At 37.1% G+C, this 23340-nt stretch overlaps 1 protein-coding gene across 1 annotated transcript in view; it reads left to right on the top strand.

Annotated features, from left to right (window-relative positions):
- Positions 1-23340, top strand: part of LOC306866106 (homeobox protein PKNOX2-like) — a 69977-nt gene that overhangs the window by 32798 nt on the left and 13839 nt on the right. The window contains exons 3-4 of the mRNA XM_079411127.1: positions 13794-13902; positions 16007-16143. Of these exons, the coding sequence (XP_079267253.1) occupies positions 13816-13902; positions 16007-16143 (224 nt within the window). The 5' untranslated portion in view covers positions 13794-13815. The remainder of the gene's footprint in view (positions 1-13793; positions 13903-16006; positions 16144-23340) is intronic.

Genomic DNA, 23340 nt, shown 5'->3' on the forward strand with positions numbered 1-23340 from the left:
TTTATCCCGGAATATTCTTGGTATCTCTTGTTCATTCTTTCAATTTCTCCGTACCCCCCTGGCATCTCATCTTCTCACTCGCTCTCTCTTTCTCTGTCGCTTTTTCTCTCACTCCTCTCATCTCGTTGCCTTCCTTTCCCCCCACGCATGATTCTCTCTCCCTGTGGCATTGCAGAGGAAATTTAATATTGGATTGTTTGGAGTTTCCAAGGATTCCATTCGGCGTAGCTCCGGGCACTACGCAAAGACAAACATCAGCTGTTGCGGCCAAGAGCAGCAAACATCGCCTCATTATCCCACCATGCTCATTTTTGCTCCACTGGTCTCATCTCATGCTCTCTTCTAAGTGATTCGTTCTCCCTGTTAAACCTGCTCTTCAGGACGTCTCTGCTCCTGTCACAATCAGAAAGTGTAGAAAGAGTTTTATAAACATTTTAAAGAATCATGTTATGGAGTTTATTAAATTCATGCATTCGAAATACTCCATGGGCACCTTGCTCTCCCTGTGTTCCAGATGTTCTTCCTTGTTTCTTTCCAGGAAGAAGTGTAGGGCATGAAATATAGGCAAACAGATAGATAGATAGATAGATAGATAGATAGATAGATAGATAGATAGATAGATTGATTCAATTCAAGTTTATTTGTATAGCGCTTTTTATGATACAAATCGTTGCAAAGCAGCTCTACAGGAAATTAAGTTTCCACAATATATTTATATATTGCAGAACCTTAATATATTTAATTTATGGCAAAATTTGGTATTTCTGTATGTTGTCTGAGCGTTGGCATCCTCTGAGGTCCTCTGAGGGGTTGGCATTATCGTTTCTCAGGTGTTCGGTCATCTCAGATCATTTAAGGGTTGGATCCAGACTGAAGCTTTTGTAATTCCTAGTTACGTCCCGTGGCAGAAACAGAGAAACAAATAGAGACATAATTAGCATAGCTGCTGTTCCATCTAAGCAAAAATTATTTGTTAAACCCAAGCTAAAGAATAATAATAATGTACATTTGATCAGATATAACTGCAGTACAAGATTATAAGATGCATTATGTGAATGCTTGGCTAAAGAGATGTGTCTTTAATCTAGATTTAAACAGATAGAGTGTGTCTGAACCCCGAACGTTATCAGGAAGGCTATTCCAGAGTTTGGGAGCCAAATGTGAAAAAGCTCTACCTCCTTTAGTGGACTTTGCTATCCTAGGTACTACCAAAAGTCCAGAGTTTTGCGACCTATAGATAGATAGATAGATAGGTCTCCTCTTGCCAAGTAAAACATCTTGTTATTGGGTTAACATTGCCTCAGTGGCTTGTCTTTACCTCACACTTACAGATCCCGTATGAATTGTGTAGATTTAAACAGCTGCACTCCGCTCGCGAGCCTTTGTGTTCGGTAAAATACTGTGAAATTTCACCGGAGCTGATAGATTATGACTCTAACAGTTTAGCCATATGTCTCATCAGTGTCCAGCGTGCGCCGATCATTTGACCCTCCCCACAGGGCTCTGTTGGCCAGTCCGAACATACAGTACATGCCTGCCACAGAGACTCCTTGCAGCCTCTTCTGAAACTTAAACTCTTCATTAGGAAACTGCTGACAATCAGAGCAGTCAGAGAGAGTGTGTGATAATCCCCCCTCTCGTTAACCCCCCGTGGCTCTCACACTCAGTAAGTGTGTGAGCGCACACACTTACTCCTGAGGTTTTCTCTTTTTTTAAGGAAGGAATGGAAGGGGTTTGAATCCTCCGCATGCTGATCACCCTTGCCCTAATCCTACTGCCACATTCCTGGCAAGGCCGTTTTATGCTCTGTCTCTTTCGTGGCATAACACATGTATAGCACCTTATTTCTTATCCTCATCGCTGGAGCTATAGCAATCCGGGGCACAATGCACTCTTGTTTTACTTATATATATATATATATATATATATATATATATATATATATATATATATATATATATATATATATATATATATATATACACACACACACACACACACACACACACACACATATATATTAGGGCCGGGACTCGATTAAAAAAATTTATCTAATTAATTAGAGGCTTTGTAATTAATTAATCGAAATTAATCGCATTTTAATCGCATATAAATATTTGACCTGAGAACAGTGAGAAGTAAGTTTTTTTATATGGATTTTTAAATTTCCCATCCACAGGGCCAACCAAAGCGGTCTCATCAGCTTCTTTGTCCATGTTCACTGTGGTTTGTTTTTGGCTGTTTCTCAATATGCGTTCTTCAGCGATCTTGAGTCCTTGTGTTCTCGTTCTACGTCATCATTAACCGTCGAAGTTCAGTTCCAATTCTCAAGAACGCAAGTACAGAGGATGCATGAAAGTGCCCGGATATGTTCTTGAAACTGAGGATGCATCGAGTGCAGACTTGAGAGAATCGAGCCGTTAGAAATCCCAGAAAACGCTGTGGGTGGCCGGTGTACGGAAGCCTGTAAGCTTTAAAGTCGCTCTCACAAATACTTAACGGCTCTTCAAGTTGAAAGCGTTTTGTTTTGGTTAATTTTAATAAAGTTATAAGACCCGGAGAAAGTCTGCATTTTTATTGGCATATTAAAATGAATCTTAACAGTAAAACATATAACGCTGTAAAATAAAACAATACAATTATATGAAAGTAATATCTATAATAGTATGAAATGTTTTAATAAGTTATGACATTTTGTAATATTTATTGTTCATTGGCCGTTTCTTATGCTGAGACTATGCGGTCAGTTAAGCAAGAACGCAGTACATCTCAGTTCTCATAAGTGTGCGTTCTGTGTTCTCGTGTCCTTCCGAGTTCGTTCTTCCAAGGAAGCTTGGCAAGACCGGTCTCCACGAGAACGCAAGTCCGTTCTTGGAATTCTGAACGCTAGTTGGTGCTCCAGTATAATCGGTCCGCCGAAACTCATCCAGTGAGAAACGTTCCGCGGTGCAAAAATAAGTGCGATTAAAATGCGTTAAAAAAATTTTACGCGTTATTGTTGTGTAATTAATTAATCTAAATTAACACGTTAAAGTCCCGGCCCTAATATATATATATATATATATATATATATATATATATATATATATATATATATATATATATACAGTGCCCTCCATAAGTATTGGAACAGTAAAGACAAAATTGCTCTGTTGGCTGTGCAGTCAAGACATTTACAAATATGATTAAAAGATGAATATGAGACAAAACTACAGAATGTCACATTTTATTATTGGGTGATTCAACACATAGAGTTTATTTAGAGTTCATCCCACTCATTGATGTGAGCATAAGTATTGGGACAGTTGAACATAAGGCAGATATAAAAGATTAAAAGCTATTATTTAGTTGCAGATCCCTTGCACACAATCACAGCAGTGAGTCTGTGACCCATATACATCACCAGACTCTTGGTCTCATCCTTTGAAATGCTTTTCCCAGCCTTTAATGCAGCCAATTCCAATTGTTGCTTGTTTTGGGGAGTTTCTGCCTTTACTCTCCTCTCCAGCTGGTGAAATTCATGTTCAATCGGATTTAAATCTGGAGATTGACTTGGGCAATCTAAGACTTTCCATTTCTTTGCCCTTATAAATTCCTTGACTGAACTGGCAGGGTGTTTTGGGTCATTGTTCTGATGCAATATGAAGCACTTCCCAATCAATCTGGTGGCATTTTCTTGAATATTGGTAGGCAAGATGGTTTTGTACCCTTACAAATTAATTCTGCTACTGTCATCATACATTAAGTCATCAGTAAAGTTGAGAGGGCCTGTTCCAGAGACAGCCATGCATGCCCATGCCATGACAACACCTCCATTATGATTTCTCATCAGTCCATAAACACAGTTCCAAAACTCTTCTGGCTCACCTTTGTGCTTTTTTGAAAACTCTAATCTTGCCTTTGTATTTTTGGTGCTGGTCAGAGGTTTGAATCTTGCTGTGTAGCATCTGTAATTCTGTGCCAAAGTCTCCTTGACTTTTTTGAGGACAGTAGATTGTCAGAGCATCACTCCAGCTTTCTGGAAGCTGTTGGTGATTTTACAGACATGTCTTTTATGGTCCATTTTCACAGCTTTTATGATTTGTGTGTCATCAGCTACTGTTGTTTTCTCAGCCGATCAGGTAGTTGTTGGTTGCTGGTGTCGCTGGAGATTTCCAAGCTCTTGATTTCTCCATGCCCTTTGTTTTTGCTATAGCTCTAATTGACTTTCTCTTTTCTTTTAGCATCCAAATTGCTTGCTTTTCTCTCAAAGTCAGCTCCCTCATCTTCATCCTGGTTTGTGTGTGTCATCATCGAATGCAAGATTCAGAATACAGAAGTAATGGATATAACTGATACGACACATTCCCTGCTTTTAATATCTGAAGAATTAATGCAACAGGACACAGCTGATCACTTAGAAAGACCTGTGAGGCAACTGTCCCAATATTTATGCTCACATCAGATAGAGGGATGAACTCTAAAAGTGCTGAACTTCTTAGCTGGTAATACATCTATGTGTTGAATCACCCAATAATAAAATGTGACATTCTGTAGTTTTGTCTCATATTCATCTTTTAATCATATTTGTAAATGTCTTGACTCCACAGCCAACAGAGCAGTTTTGACTTTACTTTTGGAGGGCACTGTATATATATATATATATATATATATATATATATATATATATATATATATATATATATATATATATATATATACATTACATACATATATACATACATACATACATACATACATACATACATACAGTGCCCTCCAAAAGTAAAAGTACACACATTAGTGCTGTCAAACGATTAATCGCATCCAAAATAAAAGTTTTTTTATGTAATATATGTGTGTGTACTGTGTATATTTATTATGTATATATAAAGACACACACATACAGTAAATATTTTCAAAATATGTGTTTGCATTTATATATACATAAATATACACAGTACACACACATATTACATAAAAAAACTTTTATTTTGGATGCGATTAATCGTTTGACAGCACTAATGTGTGTATGTATGTATGTGTATATATATACATATATACACACACACACACATATATAAATATATTGCAGTTCTTTCTTTTTTGCTTTGACTTATAATGTTCATTGTGTTTGTGTGTTATAAATACAAAAATTATCTTTATTGCTATAAATTATACACGGAAACTTCTAACATGATACTTTATTATAATACTGATAATAAATAATAAACATATACATACATATATATAATGTGTATATATATATATATATATATATATATATATATATATATATATATATAATTTATACATTTTATAAGCTGTTTAAATATATTTATTATTAATAAACATATTTTAAACTTGTGTAAATGGTGTGGGTGTGTGTGTTTGATAATAAAAGAAAAAAATTATTTGTAAATGTGTTAAAAAATAAAAAATACAATGTCTTTAAAATGGTAAAATATGTATTTAAATATATTCATATTTGAAATAAGCATTAATATTATTTAATATATTGTAATTATATATACATATAAACACACAATAAATATAATATAATCAAAATTTATAATAATAATATTTAGTAAGTTAGGTTAGTTATTTAGTTAGTTAGTTCAGAGCTTGTGAGTAAAACATTTTACAATTGATTTCTTTTATGCTGCTTTTATGCTTCCTAAAACTGGCCTGTTTCCAAGGCATGTCACGCTATTGCATTAACAGCAGCTGAGTGGAAATTGATGGATGACGTGCTAAATGGGTTAAAAACGGCATAAGTGGCCACCGTTTCCATCGGTCAAAGAATCACTCAACATGTGTCTGCTGAAACGACTCCTACAGAATGATGTATTAGCACAAACTGCTTTCTGATCTCACGACACATTTATCACAGACGGGTTCTCAGGTTTTTTGCCGCATCCACCCGCAAGTCTCACCAAGCGACAGAGCTGCATGCCTCGTGGTAAGATTAGGAGGTATCCATTTAAACAGCCCTGCAGATTGGGAAAGCGAGATAACGCACACACTGTCCTCTTACCCGTATCTCTACTCAACATGAGAGCAACCAAACCGATTTGACAGCAAGCTCTTGAAGATTACCTTCCTTCTCTATGAGCTCAGGAGTTCCAATTTCGGCGGAATTCCAGCCTTCAATATTCCGGAAACGCAACCATGGCGTGTCATCGGCGGGAACGGCCGCTCGCTCTTGTGTGCACTAATGACATCAAGATGCGATTGCAACACGGTGACAGAATGATACACACCGTTCACACTCCCACACAAGCACATAAAAGTTAGAATAATCTAAGGGCACTTGAAATTAAGCTTTTGGTGCATTTTCTAAAGATTGCCAATGTACTACGTTTAATGGATGAGGCCAAGCAGCATTGAATTCTGTTCTAAAGAGAGCTATTAGCTTTTTGCCCTCTTAGCTTGTCATACAGTCGAACCAGTCTACGTGTTGTACGTGCACACCTCTCCTTTATCTCAGCTGCTTACCAGGAAGTGTACTGAAAGTAAGCCAAAGGATATCCTTTGCAGTTCCATACAGTATCACCAGCATTAGACTGATTTTAGGGCACAGTTGATGCAGGTTTCTGAAGCCTCAAAGTTATACAAAAGTCATGTCTGTATTTTAGAAATCATGCAATTTTGAACGTGCAAATCTTTTAGGATTCATTCCTTCCATACTTGTGCAGTCTATTGAGAAAATGCTAATTATAATAAAAGCTTTTAGCTATGCTAATGAGGTCATTTGCATGCGAACCATCGGGCCTCTGGGAATAACAAAATTTCCCCACACAGTAAGTTTCCGCAACACCCATTTCAGCGAAGACTTTAATCTAATTTTAAAAAGCAGGACACTTTGGAATTATTTCTAGATCTACCATATCCAAACAATCATTAGCATAAATACAAAGGCAAGTGAAATTGCAGATAGATTGGATGAATGGTGAATGAAGATTCATACAGTATGCACAGAATGCAAATTTTCTTGGAGCATTTCTCTAGATAACCTTTTAAATTTTCCTGTAGCTCAAATAGTAGAGCATGGCGCTAGCAACGCCAAGGTCATGGGTTCGATTCCCAGGGAAAGCAAAAGCTGATAAAATGTAAAAACTGTAACTTGAATGCAATATAAGTCTCTTTGGATAAAAGCGTCTGCTAAATGCATAAATGTAAATGTAAATTTTGCAAAATTGTCGATGTACAAGCAGCGCAGGCTGTGTGGAATACTGTATCCCATAAAGCAATGTGCTGAATTTGACCTTCCGTTTCAAATTTCCATTTCTATTTCAAGTGAAAACTGAAGAGAGTTAGTTTTCTGTTTTTCCCCATACAAAGTCAATGGGGTCCAAACAAACAGAAAAACTAAGACATTCTTCAAAATATCTTCTTTTGTGTTTTGCAGAAGAAATAAAATCAAGGTCTGTAAATAATGAGGGAAGTTTAATTTTTCATAATGATCTGTGGAAATCTCTTTAAACCAAATGAAAAGCCATAATTTGAACATTGAGAGAGTAGCTGAAAGAGAGAGAGCGAGAGAGAGAGACACACACACAGAAAATTTTAGCTCATGAATATCAGAGATTAATCCTCCACCTGCGGTTCCTACAGGTTAATGAGCAGTGCTGGGACACTGAGTCTCCCAAGCTGTTTTACACTGGTGTGTGTTTGTATATGAAGGCTGCATGTTGCCTGAAGGTGTGTAGCCCTGGGGTGCATGTTTGCACGTCTAAATGCTCTTGTGTTTGGCCTGAGAACCTGGTCTGGATTTTTCCGTCCCCGTGCAGGGGTTCTGCTCCGACATACTGCCCTTTTCCCTTCTTCATTAATCAAACCTCACATCACCGTCCTTTTCCTCTCCCACCGCGCATCGGGACGCGCTCGCAACGCATTGCAAGTCTGCACACGGAAGGACCTCTAATGTAGTAAATGTATTCAGGTGGGCCGGTTTTATGTATTCACTTTGGAGAAGCCCTGACTCAGGACATTAAGATTCATGATATTTGGGCATTTGTGACACACGCGCACTGTTTAAAATTATTCATTGCATTCCCCGCAGCATCTGTGACTGACAAACTTCCGCACAGGATACATACAAAAGGAGCCAGGAAAATCACAATCAGATACACTTTTGGCAGCGGCACACGCTCTCGCTTTGAAGATCAACAATTCCTCAGGTTAGGCACAGAGGACAGTGCTGGAGTTTGCCACGAAGTCTTTCACTGTTGATTCATACTAATAATTCATTTTACAGCAGAAGTGTGTCTATTTTTCTTTTTTTTTTGGTGGTTAAATTCTTTCAATCCCAGTTTAATATGCTAAAACAACTGTAAGAAAGTCTTTCACAGGTTGGTTCCCCCTGAGAAGTCTAAATACTGTAGTTTTTTCAAAACATTGTTTGTTAGACAACAGCAGCATTGACTCAGCCAATGGTGTGATTATAGGGTGGGGCTCTCACTTTGATTGACAAAATTACTAATGAAAATGTTACTTTTTTTAAGAAGAACAATGCGCATTGTGGCAGTTAATTAGTTTAAAAAAATACTGTTATTGAAAATATGACAGGAAAAATATAACACTGATATTAAAGGGATAGTTCAACCAAAAATGAAAATTCTGTCATTAATTACTCACCCTCATGTCGTTCGTAACCCGTAATCCCAAACCCTCATGTCGTTCGTAACCCGTCATCTTCGGAACACTGGTACTGTCATGAGCGTGCATCAAATCTTGACACGGAAGAGAAAAAATGTGTTCTTTGCGCACAAACAGCATTCTCAGAACTTAATTTTATGAAGGTTGAACCAGCGATGTCACATGAACTACTTTAACGCTGTTCTTACTACCTTTCTGGGCCTTGAATGTGGTAGTTGCATTGCTGTCTATGCAGGGTCAGAAAGCTCTCGGATTTCATCAAAAATATCTTAATTTGAGTTCCGAAGATGAAGGTCTTAAGGGTTTGAAACAACATGAGGGTGATAAATTGCCATTTTAAATTGGAAAAAAGGTTATTTTAAACTGTAATAATATTTTATCAAAAATTGTTACTTTATTTTTGATCAAATAATTGCATCCTTGGTAAGCATATCAGGACTTTTAAAACCATTTTAAAAAGTTATATGCTAGTCGGAATGTGTAAGTCGCATTGTGAATACGTTATTTTCATAGAAAGTTTATTACATAGAAATAGGATGGATATGAACTGATGACATATTGATTCAATTTAAAGGATTTTTTCGTCACAAAACAAAAATATGTATATATTTTGTTTGTGACACTTCACCTATAAATAAAACGATTGTAGTTGTTTTCAGTTTTAGAATGAACGTCCAGCGGTGTGCCACGTTGGAAGTGTCTCAAGAGAAAGTGAAGGTCTGTTGTTTCTTCAGCCTGCCAGCTTGCCTGGTAAACAGATATATAAAACACCCTTTTCCCAGATGTGAGGGCTAGCTGTGAGACGCAGAGGGAGACTATGTGGATGATGATGAATGGGGTCTATAAACCACGAACCACTTCCTCCTGTACTTCAGAGCTCACCTGTTTCTGCTTAAAGGAGAAAAAACCTGCTGCTCTTTTTCAGCACCGGCTTGCACGCGGAGCTCTCTGCGGCCCGTCCACAAAGGATGTTTCTAACTAACAGGAAGTCATTGCCCGCACACACATCTTTGATCCTTCAGCATTGTGCACAAGGATGCGTGTCTCGGACTGAGAGATTCAATACATGGCCATTCTCCATCATTTGTTTGTAGCTGATAGCGAGAGTAGTTGCAGATGTTTAGTTAAATGCCACCTTAAATTTGTGAATGCAGTTAAAGCTGCAGTTTTTAAACATACAAACCGTGAAGTTAAGTAATAATGAATTACTAATCTTGACATTATTTTATATAGGCTAGTTTAATTCTTAAACTCAGCTAAATGCTAAGACAGAGTTTGTGACAAAATGTCATTATTGTGTGTCTCAATACTACTGTAACGTCTTCATCATCAGTGAAGTATATACTTTCAGTTTCCAAATTAGCATGCAGGCTTTGTCATTACTAAGCAGCGTCTCTGACATTGTTCTATTAGCCTCGTCAGTAGCAGCTTTCCGTCAGGTGGCTGCGTTAATTATCGACTGTGATCAAACAGTCAAACGATTGTGGGTGAGGGTCTGGCGGAGCAGTATCGATGGGAAGAAGGCTAACATTCAAACTCTCCCTTTTTCCCAGACACACACCAGACATGTTCAATACATCCCACTTTACTTTCCATTTCCCCAGCCTTTAAAACGCTCTCCCTGCCAGCTGTAATTATGAGCTCAAGCCATGAAGTTAAAGGCTGCTGCATTGTATGTCTCATTTATAATTGAATCTATTACGGTTTCTCATGAAACACTGTAATTAAATAACTTTATACTATTTACTATTTTGCAATTCAATTATTTTATGCTTTAATAAAAATATTATTATATTAAAAGTACATTTTCTTTAATCTTTTTTATGATTCATGCACTTCTGAAAATAAATTTCATTTAAAAAAATCTAATTTTACATAATTTTTGTTCGCTATAAATTAACTTTTGTTTTTTTGGTGTCACTGCAATACTTTTTAGTCTGTAACAACTTTAATGTATTATTTAATGTGAAAACATTCTTTATGAATACACTATTACCCAAAGGAGCTATAGCTTAGTTTTTTAGACTTAAATGCAATTACGTACATACATACATTTTTTGAAAGAAGGAAATTTTTACTTATATTCAGTGAGGATGCATTAAACTGATCAAACAAATACAATTAAAATTAAATGCTGTTCTTTTGAATATTCTATTCATGAAAAAAAAAAATTGGACCACAAAAATGTTTCCAGAAAAATATTAAGCAACACTGCTGTTTTCAGCATTGATAATGTTTCTTGAGCACCAAATTAGCATATTAGAATATATATTTCTGAAGGTTCATGTGACACTAAAGTCTGAAGTTACACTTTTTAAAATTAATTTACATTTAAAATGAGAAAATATTAATTTTAAATGACTAATTCAAAAATTCCAACAACCCATTTTGTATTGTAGTGTAAATGCATAAACTTGTTTTGCAATTGACTTCAAATTTTACCTATAGTTTACTTTAATATCTTCATTTTAGTTTTAGTTAAATGAAAATTGTGTTGCTTCCCAACTTTTTTTCCCCAATAACATCCTGATATCTTATACAAAGGTTTCATTCCTTTCTTATTGCTTTCCTGTCTTACTGTAAAAGTGCATGTCCTAACAGATATGCAGCTGTTTAGGCCATCGGGTGCATGACAGAGAAAGAATTTCTGACTGTATATCAATGAACGGATCGATGTGTTTGCACCGACCAATGCTTTGAAATCAATACCCGGTATGTTAAGTCAGAAGGTGTGATGATGTGTTTTAAAAGAGCAAGCCGGAAGGCTTAATCAGTGTATGCCTTTCACCCGCCGAGACTTCGGAGGTTTCTTTGCGCATTATAAAGTATGCGTATGTGTGTCTGTCCATGTCTGTAAACACAGGTTTGTGGATAGAGCTGTTACCCAATGTACACGGTGTGTATGCATTATTATTATGATGCTGCTTGTGGGTACCATGCCACTCCAGGGACCGAGACTTGAGAGGCCCCCTTAAAATACCGTGCAATAATTGGAATTGCTTTATCTTTAGTCTCATCAATTAATGTGCAATTTTCCATTTAATTACCAACTTGCTCACAAAATTTGCAATTAAAATGAGGCGAGATAACAGCGAAGATGCCTTTCGGCTGATAGCACTTGGAATGAGAACACAGGCGTTGTGTGTAATCAGTATACAAATCACACACACAACGTTCTCAATTTGTATGATTTGGACGAGCTTCATAAAATATGCAACGCCAAGCCAGAATCTAATTTGTGCTTGGAAAATTCCTCACGTTTCCATGAAGTCCAACATGAAACGGTCCGAGCGCAGAGGTGCTGATGGTGTTTATGATCAGGATAACCCAAAACTGTGTGTGTGTGTGCGCGATCTCCTTAAAATAGCTGTTTGGTTTGTCTTGGCCCCTTCGACCATTTTCCACACACTCCTGCCAACCTGAAGATGAGCTGCGAGGGAAAAAAAAAATCTTTCCTGTTTTCCCGCTCGAACTGTTGTCTGTCTGCTGTCTGAGGAGGGTTACATCCTATCCGCCGTCTGAGAGACTTGGCTTCTGTACTGGATTCTGCTCTGTGTCTCCTTGATTTTCCCACAATCGTCTTGACAATCCTCTTGTTCTGCTGTCCACAGAATTTTTGCTGCAAACTTTGATGCAAACAATTGGAAAATGTGCATAAACACAATTCTATGCCTGATTTCAAGCTGTTAAGATATAGACAGAGCTAACAAGCTGTTCTCAAGAGAGAAAATTACTACTACTAAAGCACAGAAAGAATTTTATAGGTCATGTTTTAAATGAGTGATTTATGTCTCGTGTAATTACCGAATGGAGCAGAGGTCCCATCCACATTAACTCAGCAGATGTGATTGTACTGTTCTTTCAGAGTAATTATATATGATTGCTTATGTATTTCTAGTATTCTTTACGATTGTTAGCTTCTGCTTCTTACATCTGTGGGCTGCTACTAAAAGCCTGGAGCTCAAAGGTGGACTGAAGACCGTGTTTTGAGGGGGTCAAACTGTCTGAAATGATCATTTTAATTTGGGAATGATTTCAATGAGGTTCTGTAATGACACTTTTATGAAAGACTCAGCAAGTTGAATATAGTTTTAAATGCTTACAGCTGTCTTCTTGAGTTTGGTTGGCACTTAGACTGATGTGAAAATCAATATAGGAGAGACAATATCCAACATTCAAAGATGTTTAAGGTAATAGACTTGGTAAGAGCATATATAACTTGAAAAGAAATGTTGCATTTATTTATTTAAAAATTCAAACAAGAAAACCTTCATGGGAAAAAAGTGCAAATTTTATGTCATTTCAAAATGTGAGCAAAGAGTACAGAACATTTGTACTTGATAAAGCTTCACTTAGAAATGGGGTTCAGGGGTCCATGTGCAGTAACATGGGGCCAATTATCTGTAGTCAGAGTTTCCCACAGTGCACCGTCTCTGGAGTCCACCCTTCCCTTGCCCAGTGTCAATTACTCTTCTGACAACATAACTAATGAGCCCCTGATTGGCCTGCTGGGGTTGTCATGTTTACCTTAGAAAAAACTAACTCATCATGTACCTGCACCTCAAGGTGCTTATTTGGTTTTCTGGACAGATGTAGTGCTAACAGTTTTTACTGGGTTGTCGGCGATGCCTTAGATTGTCTTGCTTGAACTTGATGCTAATGTTTTGGATTTAGTGACCTTATTTGTAAATTCTAATATTATGTCAGAATTTTTGTGTACAGAATTGCATTAAATGGACACTCTGGGTATTTTATATTTAAACATTTTTGCCTTACGGTTTGTAATCCATAGGACTACAAATTACAAATAGCGTTTGTATGCAGACCTTGATGCAGAGTGTTCCCTGGCCTCAGAAAGGTTTTTATTTTATTTTATTTGAACTACAACATTGTATGAACGTTTTTTGTGAGTTTAAGTACAGCAGAACCTAGTGGTGTGTCATGGAATTGTTTCAGTGAAGAACTGAGGAAAGCTGCAATGATATATTTCTTTATATATTTTCATCAGTGTTATTAATTAAAATTATGCAGTCTGCTATAAAAGATAAAAAAGCAAAATTATTTTCCCTCCGGTAAGTAGGCTAGTAGATATGAATTTGATCATGAAACAGGGCTGTACATAATTTTTCATGTAACTGTTTTGTTTCCTTCAGGATCTCCATGTGAAGCTATCCCATGATGCAACATGTGTCCCCAGCACCAGCATTGACCATGATGGCCACACAGAGCGTCCCTCCACCATCGTACCAGGAGAGCCAACAGGTCAGTTAACAAACAAACCGTTTTTTTATTTTTTATTATTGATTATAATACTGATTATTATTGTAATATTACTGTTCATTTAAAATGTTAAAATACATTCACTCACCTCAGTAGCATAACAAATAAATAAGGAAAAATATATATACTGTTTAAGCTTGTTTTATTTTTTTCAGCAAAGTTTTTACACTAAACTATGGCTTTTTCTCAAATTGTGGCTGTCAGAAAGGTACAACTGTAGTTCTGTGCAATGTCATATCTTCATTGTGCTAGTCCTGAGTTAATCAGAGGGACACAGAGCAGCGTTTTTGTCCCAGAGCCCCCTCTCCCTGTCCGGCTGCTGTCTCCCTCCGCCCTGAGGATTAGAGGCTGGGGAGAAGAGCAGCGCGCTGGTGGAGACATGCAAATGAGAGCTAGTTAAGTGTGAAGAAGCTAATTTATTTCCTATTTGAGGCTGGGATTAAGACTTCCAGCTTCCTCCCTTAAACCATTTTTGTTCTGGGGAGGGAGACAGGAGGTGGCTTGCTTTCAAAGCAGCATCACAAGAGAGAAAAACAGGGCAGGAGAGACAGGGAAGCATAGACAACAGACAAGTTGTACTCTCTCTCCCACTAATGCATCCTAAACAGGGTATTTGTTCATCTTGACAGTGTTTCGATTGCTAAAGGGCGAGACCTCTGCCCACCTCGACTGCCAGAGTTTTATTTGATGACTAAGTGGAACGTTTTCCTGCAGAAGGTGACCTACGTAATATTTTAGGGGTCAAGTGCCTCAATTTAGATTTCAGATTTTAATGAGACCATATGCTGCATTGTCTTGTGTTGTCAGAGACAGTGGAAGAGCCTTCCTGAATATGTATGCCGGGGGAAAAAAAACATGTTTCCTTGCTAGCTTTTGTCTTAAGTTTTTCTAGAACTTTATCTGGACGTGTGCCGTTTTTCCTCTGTCGCAGAAAAGATAACAAACTAGATTACTATGCGCACATTTCCGCTCTTATAGCTCCTTAAAAAAAGCATCATAACCCATTAAAAAACACAAAAGTCAAGCGTTCATAAGCTAAATCTGATAAGATGACAGTGCCTGGCTGTGAGCCACCAATAACATGCACATGAGCAAGATGATCTTGAACTGCATCTTTGGCCCACTGGCGCAGAGGAGGTAAAAGCAGGATGGGTTTTCGCCATCTCAAAATATTTTTTTTTTTAGCTTCAGTTATCTGTCAGCAATTATTAACTGTTTTTAAATTCTTTTTTAAAAAAATCCAAAATATCTGGAAAGGACACAATTCATTTGATAAAAAAAAATAGAGAGAATCTGATTGGTGTTCAACATTGTTAATTCTGATCTAAAAAGAATAGTTTAATAGTTTTAAATAGGAAAATGATCTTCATTTACTCGCTCTAACGATCTGGCAAACTTGTGTTATGTTTTTTTTTTTTTTGGTAATCCATTGAACATATAAGGAAATATTGTTCATGGTTGCCAATAAATGCAAAGTTTAGTTGAATTTGAAATCATAACGTTTCAATGAAACTACTGTGTAATGTTCTTATTAGGGGTTGAACGATTTATCGGCACCGATATTAAGCATTTTTAAGGTAATCGATATCGGTAATTTTTTCAAACCGATTTGCCGATACAATAATTTAAAAGCATTTAAGAAAAAAAGATTTTTTTCAGAGCCCTTGTTATTCTTAATTTTGACATTAATTTTCATTTTTACACCAGTCATATACATCGGTCAAAATATCAGTTATCGGTTGACTTGATCTGTAATGATCGTTATCAGCATCAGCCCTGAAAAACACATATCGGTCGACCCCTGGTTCTTATTATTTTGGTTATTGTCTATAAAGTTTCAAATAAAACAGAAAATAATCCCAAATGATTATAACGAAGTACCTTTCATTTCTAGAATATTTGGATCACTCGATTATCCATAAATAGGCATTACTACACTGATATTTAATATATAGGCAATTAATGCTAGTAGATTGATTAGTTAAATGGACAAAAAAGTACTGTAAAAGTAGTCTATTTAAATATGTTTGTGTAATATGGTCTACACTGCAGATCTGTAGTTATTTTGTATTCTGTATTTCTTCAGATGACAGGCACTACGCAGCAAAACTCAAAGGCCCAGCATGTCCACCTCTCTGCAGCCTCGGCGGCAGGGGCCACACAGGTCAGTGTGACGCTTGACCCCCAGGCCCAACTGGAGTCAGACAAACGAGCCGTTTACAGGTGAGTATTATGCACTAATGCAGCATCTTATTAAGGACATCATTTATAAGTAAATCTAGATTTGTCCTTTCTCTGAAGAAAATGTGAGCAGTGTTTACAAATGCAAAACATGATGCAAGGATGCTATGTAGTTGCTAGGTTGTTCTAGTTGGTGAATAGGGCACTGCAAGGTGGTTGCTTACTGGAAAAGTACAAATGCGTAAACAAAAATACATCGCCATTCTATTTGAATATACTTTAAAATGTAATTTTCTTTCTGTAATGGCAAAGCTGAATTTTCAGCAGCCGTTATACCAGTCGTCTGTCACTTGAAACTTTCAGATATAATTTGAATTTTTCTTATTATTATCAGTGTTGAAAATAATTGTGCTGCTTAATATTTTAGTGGAAACATGATAAATTTGACATGCAGGATTCATTGATGAATGGAAAATAAAAAAATAAAAATAATTCAACTTTGAAACAGTAGTGTGTAGTTATATGCCAAAGTATGAAAGTTTTGTGTTCCTCCATATTTTCCCAGTGAATATTATGTAGTTACTAGGGGTTGCACCGACTAATTGACTAGTCGACATCAGTGCTCTGCCATGACGCTTTTGGCTTGACGTCGAATAGTTGCTGGTCCTATAGAGGGTGCAACAGTATAAGAAATCCACATTTATGCTCCGTTTCCAAACAGTTAAAATTACAAATTAATACATACTCTGAAAGCGCTCCACAAGATATGTGTGATTATATTACTGGATGCTCGAAATTGAATGGGAGAATGCACGTTTTAAGAAGCTTATTGTACAGGTAAGTTAATCGCTGTTCTAATCTATGCGCTGCTGCACTGTAACACACACAAACAGGCTACAGACAGTAGCGCGTACAATACATCACGTGCAGATCGTGCACACAGAATCATTCAGCGTGGAAATGTATTGTCATTACTGTTCTGTGATTTCTTAATAAAATAACTAAACTAAAAAAAAAGTTGAAACTAAAAAGTTCAAGCATATATTTCTTAATAACTAAATCCCACAGCTTCTCTACTAGTAGAGAGACGCTGCCAGGTAGAATTCATTCACACACGCAATCGCTCTCACCAATGCATTCATTCATATGAATGTAATCTTTACTGTGCTACTTATCTGTATCTGATTTAGAACAAGCAGAAATGTGTGAGAAATATAACGACCCAAAGACGAAAGAACTGATAAAAAATAAGCTGTTATAGCAATAGCCATGTGAGCAGCGCTGTGTCATAGGCCATAGCTGTGCACAAGGTGTATGTTAAAGCTTCAGACTTATTTGTTCATTAATGACGTCATCAGCGACTAGTCGACTTCGACTCGACTTTCATCACGTAAAAGTCGACTTTAAAAAAATCAGAAGTCATTCAACCCCTAGTAGGTACCTGTACACCATTGTTCCATCAGAAATAAATAATGCAGTTTTATAGTGATTTGAAACCCTCATAACATATTGATCTAAATACAAGCATACAGACTAGATGCTTGATTTGGATAGCAACATGCCTGCATAAGTCATATTTTCCTCGTTTATTCATGAAGTAAATAATACATGGCACACTGACACTTTAAATACTTAAAGCCTCATTCCCAAACCTCCCCTCCCCGGTTGATTACAGCGCGGCTGTTTGTGAGCCGCATGATCTACCGCATGATCGTAGTATCGTGGGTTCCTGTCTGAAGGCAGCCGCGAGGGCTCGTTCGACCGGCTGCAGCGCTGGCTATGATTAGCGGTGTCTCACGGCGGCGTGGCAGAGGCCCGTGGTTTCACGCTAACCCCTGAGGCAGGTCTGTGAAGGCCTGGGCAGGCCTGGGGCTCAGTCTCTCAGCTCCTCAGAGAGAAAAAGCTGCCTTTGATGTGAGCAGCCAGCCGAAGGCGGCCTGCAGGCGGTGTGAAAAAAAAGCCTAGACTCAGCCTACATTCACACTACACACACACACAGTGTCTGCTCCTACTTCCCCCTCGTTCCTAGTCACATATACTCAAGCACAGACTCAGCTTCTCACTCGGCGTATATATCTCACAACCTTCTCTCTCTCTCTCACACACACATGCAGATTTCTGGTTTCATCCTACATGACACATCTTAAGTGCTTTAAATATTCAAAGGAGAGCAGCAGAGAGCCTTCGCTCATAACTTGTTCTGATTCTCATCCAAACGCACACCAGCACAATGAAAGCGCACAGGTGAGGTAGAAACCAAGGAGAATTGTATTAGATTTGACATCTTGTGCTGTCAGGTGTCTAATGCAATTAAAGTGCAAATATTCAATAATGCAATTTAATGTAATTTAAGTTTATTGTGTATAAAGAAGAAATGTATTGTTTATTAAATGTAAATGTTGCTACTTAAATAATAAGTATTTATTTAGTTGCTTCATAATAAATGCAAATATATGCATTTCTCATAATTGACGAGTCAGTGTTATATTGGCCAAGCAACCATGTACATGTTGATTCTATACTGCTTATATATTCATTTTTTTAGCAAAATAAGCTGACTTTGCATTATACACTTCAAAAGTTTGGGATCAGTTATTTTTATTTTTATTTTTTAATAAATGGATAATTTCATTAAATGCATTACATTGATCCAAATTGACAATAAAAACTTTTACATTGTAACATTTACATAATAACAAAAAATATTAGAAAAATGCTGGGTTTTGTTTTTACTTTCTATTAGTTTCTGCTACACAACTGTCTTCAGTATTGATAATAATGTTTCTTGAAAAATGCATATTAGAAGGATTTCTGAAGGATCATGTAACACTGAAGACTAGAGCAATGCCCCTGAAAAACCAGCTTTGCTGTCCCAGAAATAAATTACATTTTTAAATTGTATTTCATTTTAAATTGTAATAATATTTCACAGTATGACTTCTTTCTTGATCATACCATAAAAATGAATCCTTGGTGAGCATTAAAAAATCTTTGTTTTTTACAGTAGATTTGCTCTGCATTTGTTTTGTATAGTAAAAAGCAACATGGTATCTCACTTCCAAAACTATTGTGGGTATTTAACAGAGCATAATTTTGTGTGTGTATCTGTTTGTTTATAGTGTATCCTCATGTATTGTTTTGATTCAATTTGGAAGGTTGGTGTTTATTTCTGCACCTCTCGTTTCTCTAATTGCCAGTTTTGCGAGTTTGAGTTGTGGAGTCTATGCTCTGGCGTGCATTGCTTAATTATTAACAGTGGAATAAATGTGCGATACAGTAATTATCTTAACGAGTTACTGCACTCTCTTTTAAAGCATCCGAGACCTTCTCTTCTTATTAGAAACATGGCAGGGGGTCTCTTTCCTGTGGGGTACTTGCGACATATCCAAAATTAGGTCCAATAAAATCCAGCATCCAGGAGATGAAATTGTAATATGTATCCGAAGAAGTTCCTGCGGGTGAAAAATTCAGCACTATTCCACAATGATAAGAGTGAAGCGGAAAGGAAACTCAGGTGGGAAGATTTTGATGAGTGAACTGAATAAAGAAACCTAGCGTATGTGTATATATAGTCAAGCTTTTATAATGTTTTTCAATCCTTCATTCTTCAGGAAAATTAATTATAACTTAATCTCTTATTATTATAATGTCAAAATGAAATAAATTAGAATTTTATTACAAGCAAATCTAATGTAACCAATATATGTGTCCATTATAATCCATGTTAAATCCTTCAAGTTTAGACAAAGCTGTTTTGTGTGTACAGAATTGTATCCTGATGCTTTACGCCTCTCAGCCTCCGTCTTTTGAAGTATTTGTGTTTATGTATAGTGTTCAGACCCCCGAAGGTGTGCTTATATTAGGGTATTGAAATGTTTGAATGGGTTTATATATGTCTTTCCCTTCTCGCCATGACTCAGATTGGCGGGTGCTGAGTGGATTTGCATTGATACTGGATTTTGGTCTCATGGTGCACAGTCATGCTGTCTTCATTGAGCTCCAGTGGATCAGGAGTGTCTTAGACTGACGGAAGAGAGAGAAATCGAGGGAAAAAGATGGAATACCAAACAGAAAAGAAGAAAAGGAAAAGGAAAGAGTTAGAGAACAGCTTTAGTAGACCCAGCAGTAGCAGCAGCGCATATCAGTCCCAACAGGAGTGCTTTTAATTTGACAGCCAGAGAGAAAATGGTGAGCCAGTTCTCCTCAGTCGCTGTAATGCACCATAAATTCTGTTTACATTCGCTGTTGGGAAGCTCTCGCAGTCATTTGGTGCCCAACATCTTAACGACTCTCTCTCTCTCTCTTTTAGTAATGGTGCTGAGATTTCTATATCGTACAGAAGAGTCGTCTTTTCTGAGCCATAGATTCATCCTGAAAGCGAGTCGGTCCTGATCATGAGGATGTATATTTGACATTGTAACTGGCAGGTTATGGTAAATGGTACTCAAAGGAAATCTCTGAGGGCACATTTACTATATCGGAGTAAAATTTCATCCTGTCTTGTGTCTCCAGGGTGCAGAGTGTTCTGAACTTCATAGACTGACTGTCTGAAGATTGAACGTGTGTGTTCGTGTTAGCAGGAGCTGCTCAAGTTGTTAGCAGTGCTTTCTTAGGCAGTATTATTGCTAAGGGCTGCTCAAATCTCTGTATCTTTTGAACATTATTTCATAGAGACTTAGCAACCACCAACCTTAGCAACCACATAGCATTGATCTAAAAAAACACCCTGACCAGCCTAGCAACTACATACCGTAGCAATGCCCTATCAACCACCCAGATCATTATAGCAGTGCTATAAAAACACCCAAAACAACCACATAACATTTTACAAAGCATCCAGGCCAGCTAAGAAATGCATACAGTAGCAGTGCCCTAGAAACCACACAAAATACCCTAACAACCACAAACATAAAGAGAACCATAGCAGCAGCTGTATAATAACACCCTGACAACCACATGCCAACACCCTAGAAACTACCCGGAACACCATAGCAGCTATATTGCAACACAAACCAATTTGAACACCTTAGCAGCTATATAGCATGTCATGGGGGTGACTCTTTCTCATTTTTCACCTTTCTGATTGATTTATGTGGAATCTCTGCATTTAATAGGGATGTAACGGTATACACAAATATGCCACTTGGGTACCTTGTTTTTGACATCATGGTTCGGTATGGTTTTGGTACAGTAGGGGGAAAAAACTCAAAATAAAAGTGCTTTTTTTATTAAACAGTGGTTTACTGAACAAATTGATCTTTCTTTAAATAAATTAAATTATAATTAAATATTTTTAATCTACCTTAGCTTATTATCTTAACTATAGTGAGCCCTTTTACATTGTAAGGTTACAATTAACAACAGAGCCCAAACTTTTACTAGTAAAATACAATTACTATTTATTTTTAAATATAATAAACAACGCTCAACTTTTGAATGCAAAAAAAATTGTATGCAAAAAATGTTAAATTATAAAATTTCTATTTATTGTTGAAATATATTCATTTACACAGTGGCTATCATAACTTGTTTCATAACAAAATTATTGAAATATACAGTAAATAACTAAGACATTAACAGGTGAAGTAAAATATGAGTATATAGTCTAATATTTCATGAAATGCTTTTCTCTAGACTTAATTTCTGACTTGAGGTAAATGAAATGCTACGTGGTAAGCTGTTTTACTGATGTCTTTCCATGGTTGAAACACTGATCGAGCGATTACGTAAGACATGAGATGTTCATTCATGTTTATTTCGCATTAAATCTAGTAGTACAGAGCAAGGGATGCCATTTGAACTGAGGCGTTTATACAGCGATCTGTCACGCCACATCAAAGAGCGTCAAAATGGCATTTATTGTTTGAATTTCCTGAAAAAGATTGACATCATTTGAAATGAGAATTTGTTTCTAATCAAAAGTAGCAATATAAAAAACTGGGCTTTCCAATGAAGTTTCACTTGTGCAGTGATTAAAACAATTCTGTATTTGTTCGGTACACATGCGTACCATACCGAAAACCCGAAAATGTTCTGTACGAATACGTGTAGCGATAGACCCCTAGTATTTAACCTGTAAATTCACAACTGTGGTCCAATGATAAGAGCCGTCTGTGTATCACAACAGGCCACAGCTAGCCTTTACCTCGCAGGAGAAGGAGAGAGAGCGGTAAAAACAGCATTGAAAAAGAACACCGCCACTCATTGAAATGCAGCAGTAGGGGTCCCATATAAACCCTGATGGCGAGTGGTGAGTGTGTGTGTGTGTGTGTGTGCGTGTGTGTGTGTGCGTGTGTGTGCGCGCTCACCCCCCATACAGGTTGAGCTCCAGACATGTAGCCTGGAGGAGGGAGTGTGTGTTCATGTGAATGAGTGTGTGAGCGCTCTCAGCATGAGGGCACCCCAGACTGGGTTTAATAAAGGCAGCAGCCACTGGCTCGCCCTGATTAGGATGGCAAACATACCGGGTGAGCACACAGAGCGCACACCCCCATCTCCCCAGCAGCCCGTGGGTGGCCCACCACGCTACCAAAACAAATGCAGCTCGAGCTAGCATGATAATACGTCCAGCTTTATTTTTGGACTCGGAATTGCTTTGATGTGCTTTTCGTTTTCTTAGAAAAGATTTATTTATTGGCTGTTTACTTCTTTTTTTAATCTTCGAGGGCTTTGGTTTCTAACTTGAAGACCACTACACTGAAATATTCATGACAAATTCAGCTTGAAATAAAAAAAAACAGGTAAACCCAATTAGGTTAAGCTTTAAGTTTTTCATTAGCTGAGATGATGAAACCTAGTATTGGTTGAATGGAAATAAAAACGCCATGTCTGAATTTATTCGTCAGTTCGCTGGATCAGTTCTGCTGACTCTTATCTCGGTAAATGACACTTTTATGGGTTAATAGTTCCCCAGCTCCCTCCGTCCTGAGACCTCTGCACTGCAGATAACGTCTCGCTGTTCTGGCACCTTACCTAGGTACCTTATGTAGTTTCAGGAGCATACAGACGCAGTGCTATGAGATGACTGTATCAATATAAAGTGCAGGATTATCATTGTAAACTGATTATTTAAATCTAGTGTTTCCAGCATGGTTTTTTTTTTATATTGTGTAATTGTGTTTACTATTTTTCTATTAGTTTGTTTATTATTATTTATTATTTTCTCTATTATTTAGTTTTTTTAAACCTTAAGTACACAATTGATTATTTTAAGTCTCAAGTTCGTAAGTCTGTAAGTCT

This window comes from Barbus barbus (assembly GCF_936440315.1).
Source record: "Barbus barbus genome assembly, chromosome: 47".
Classification (NCBI taxonomy): Eukaryota; Metazoa; Chordata; class Actinopteri; order Cypriniformes; family Cyprinidae; genus Barbus; species Barbus barbus.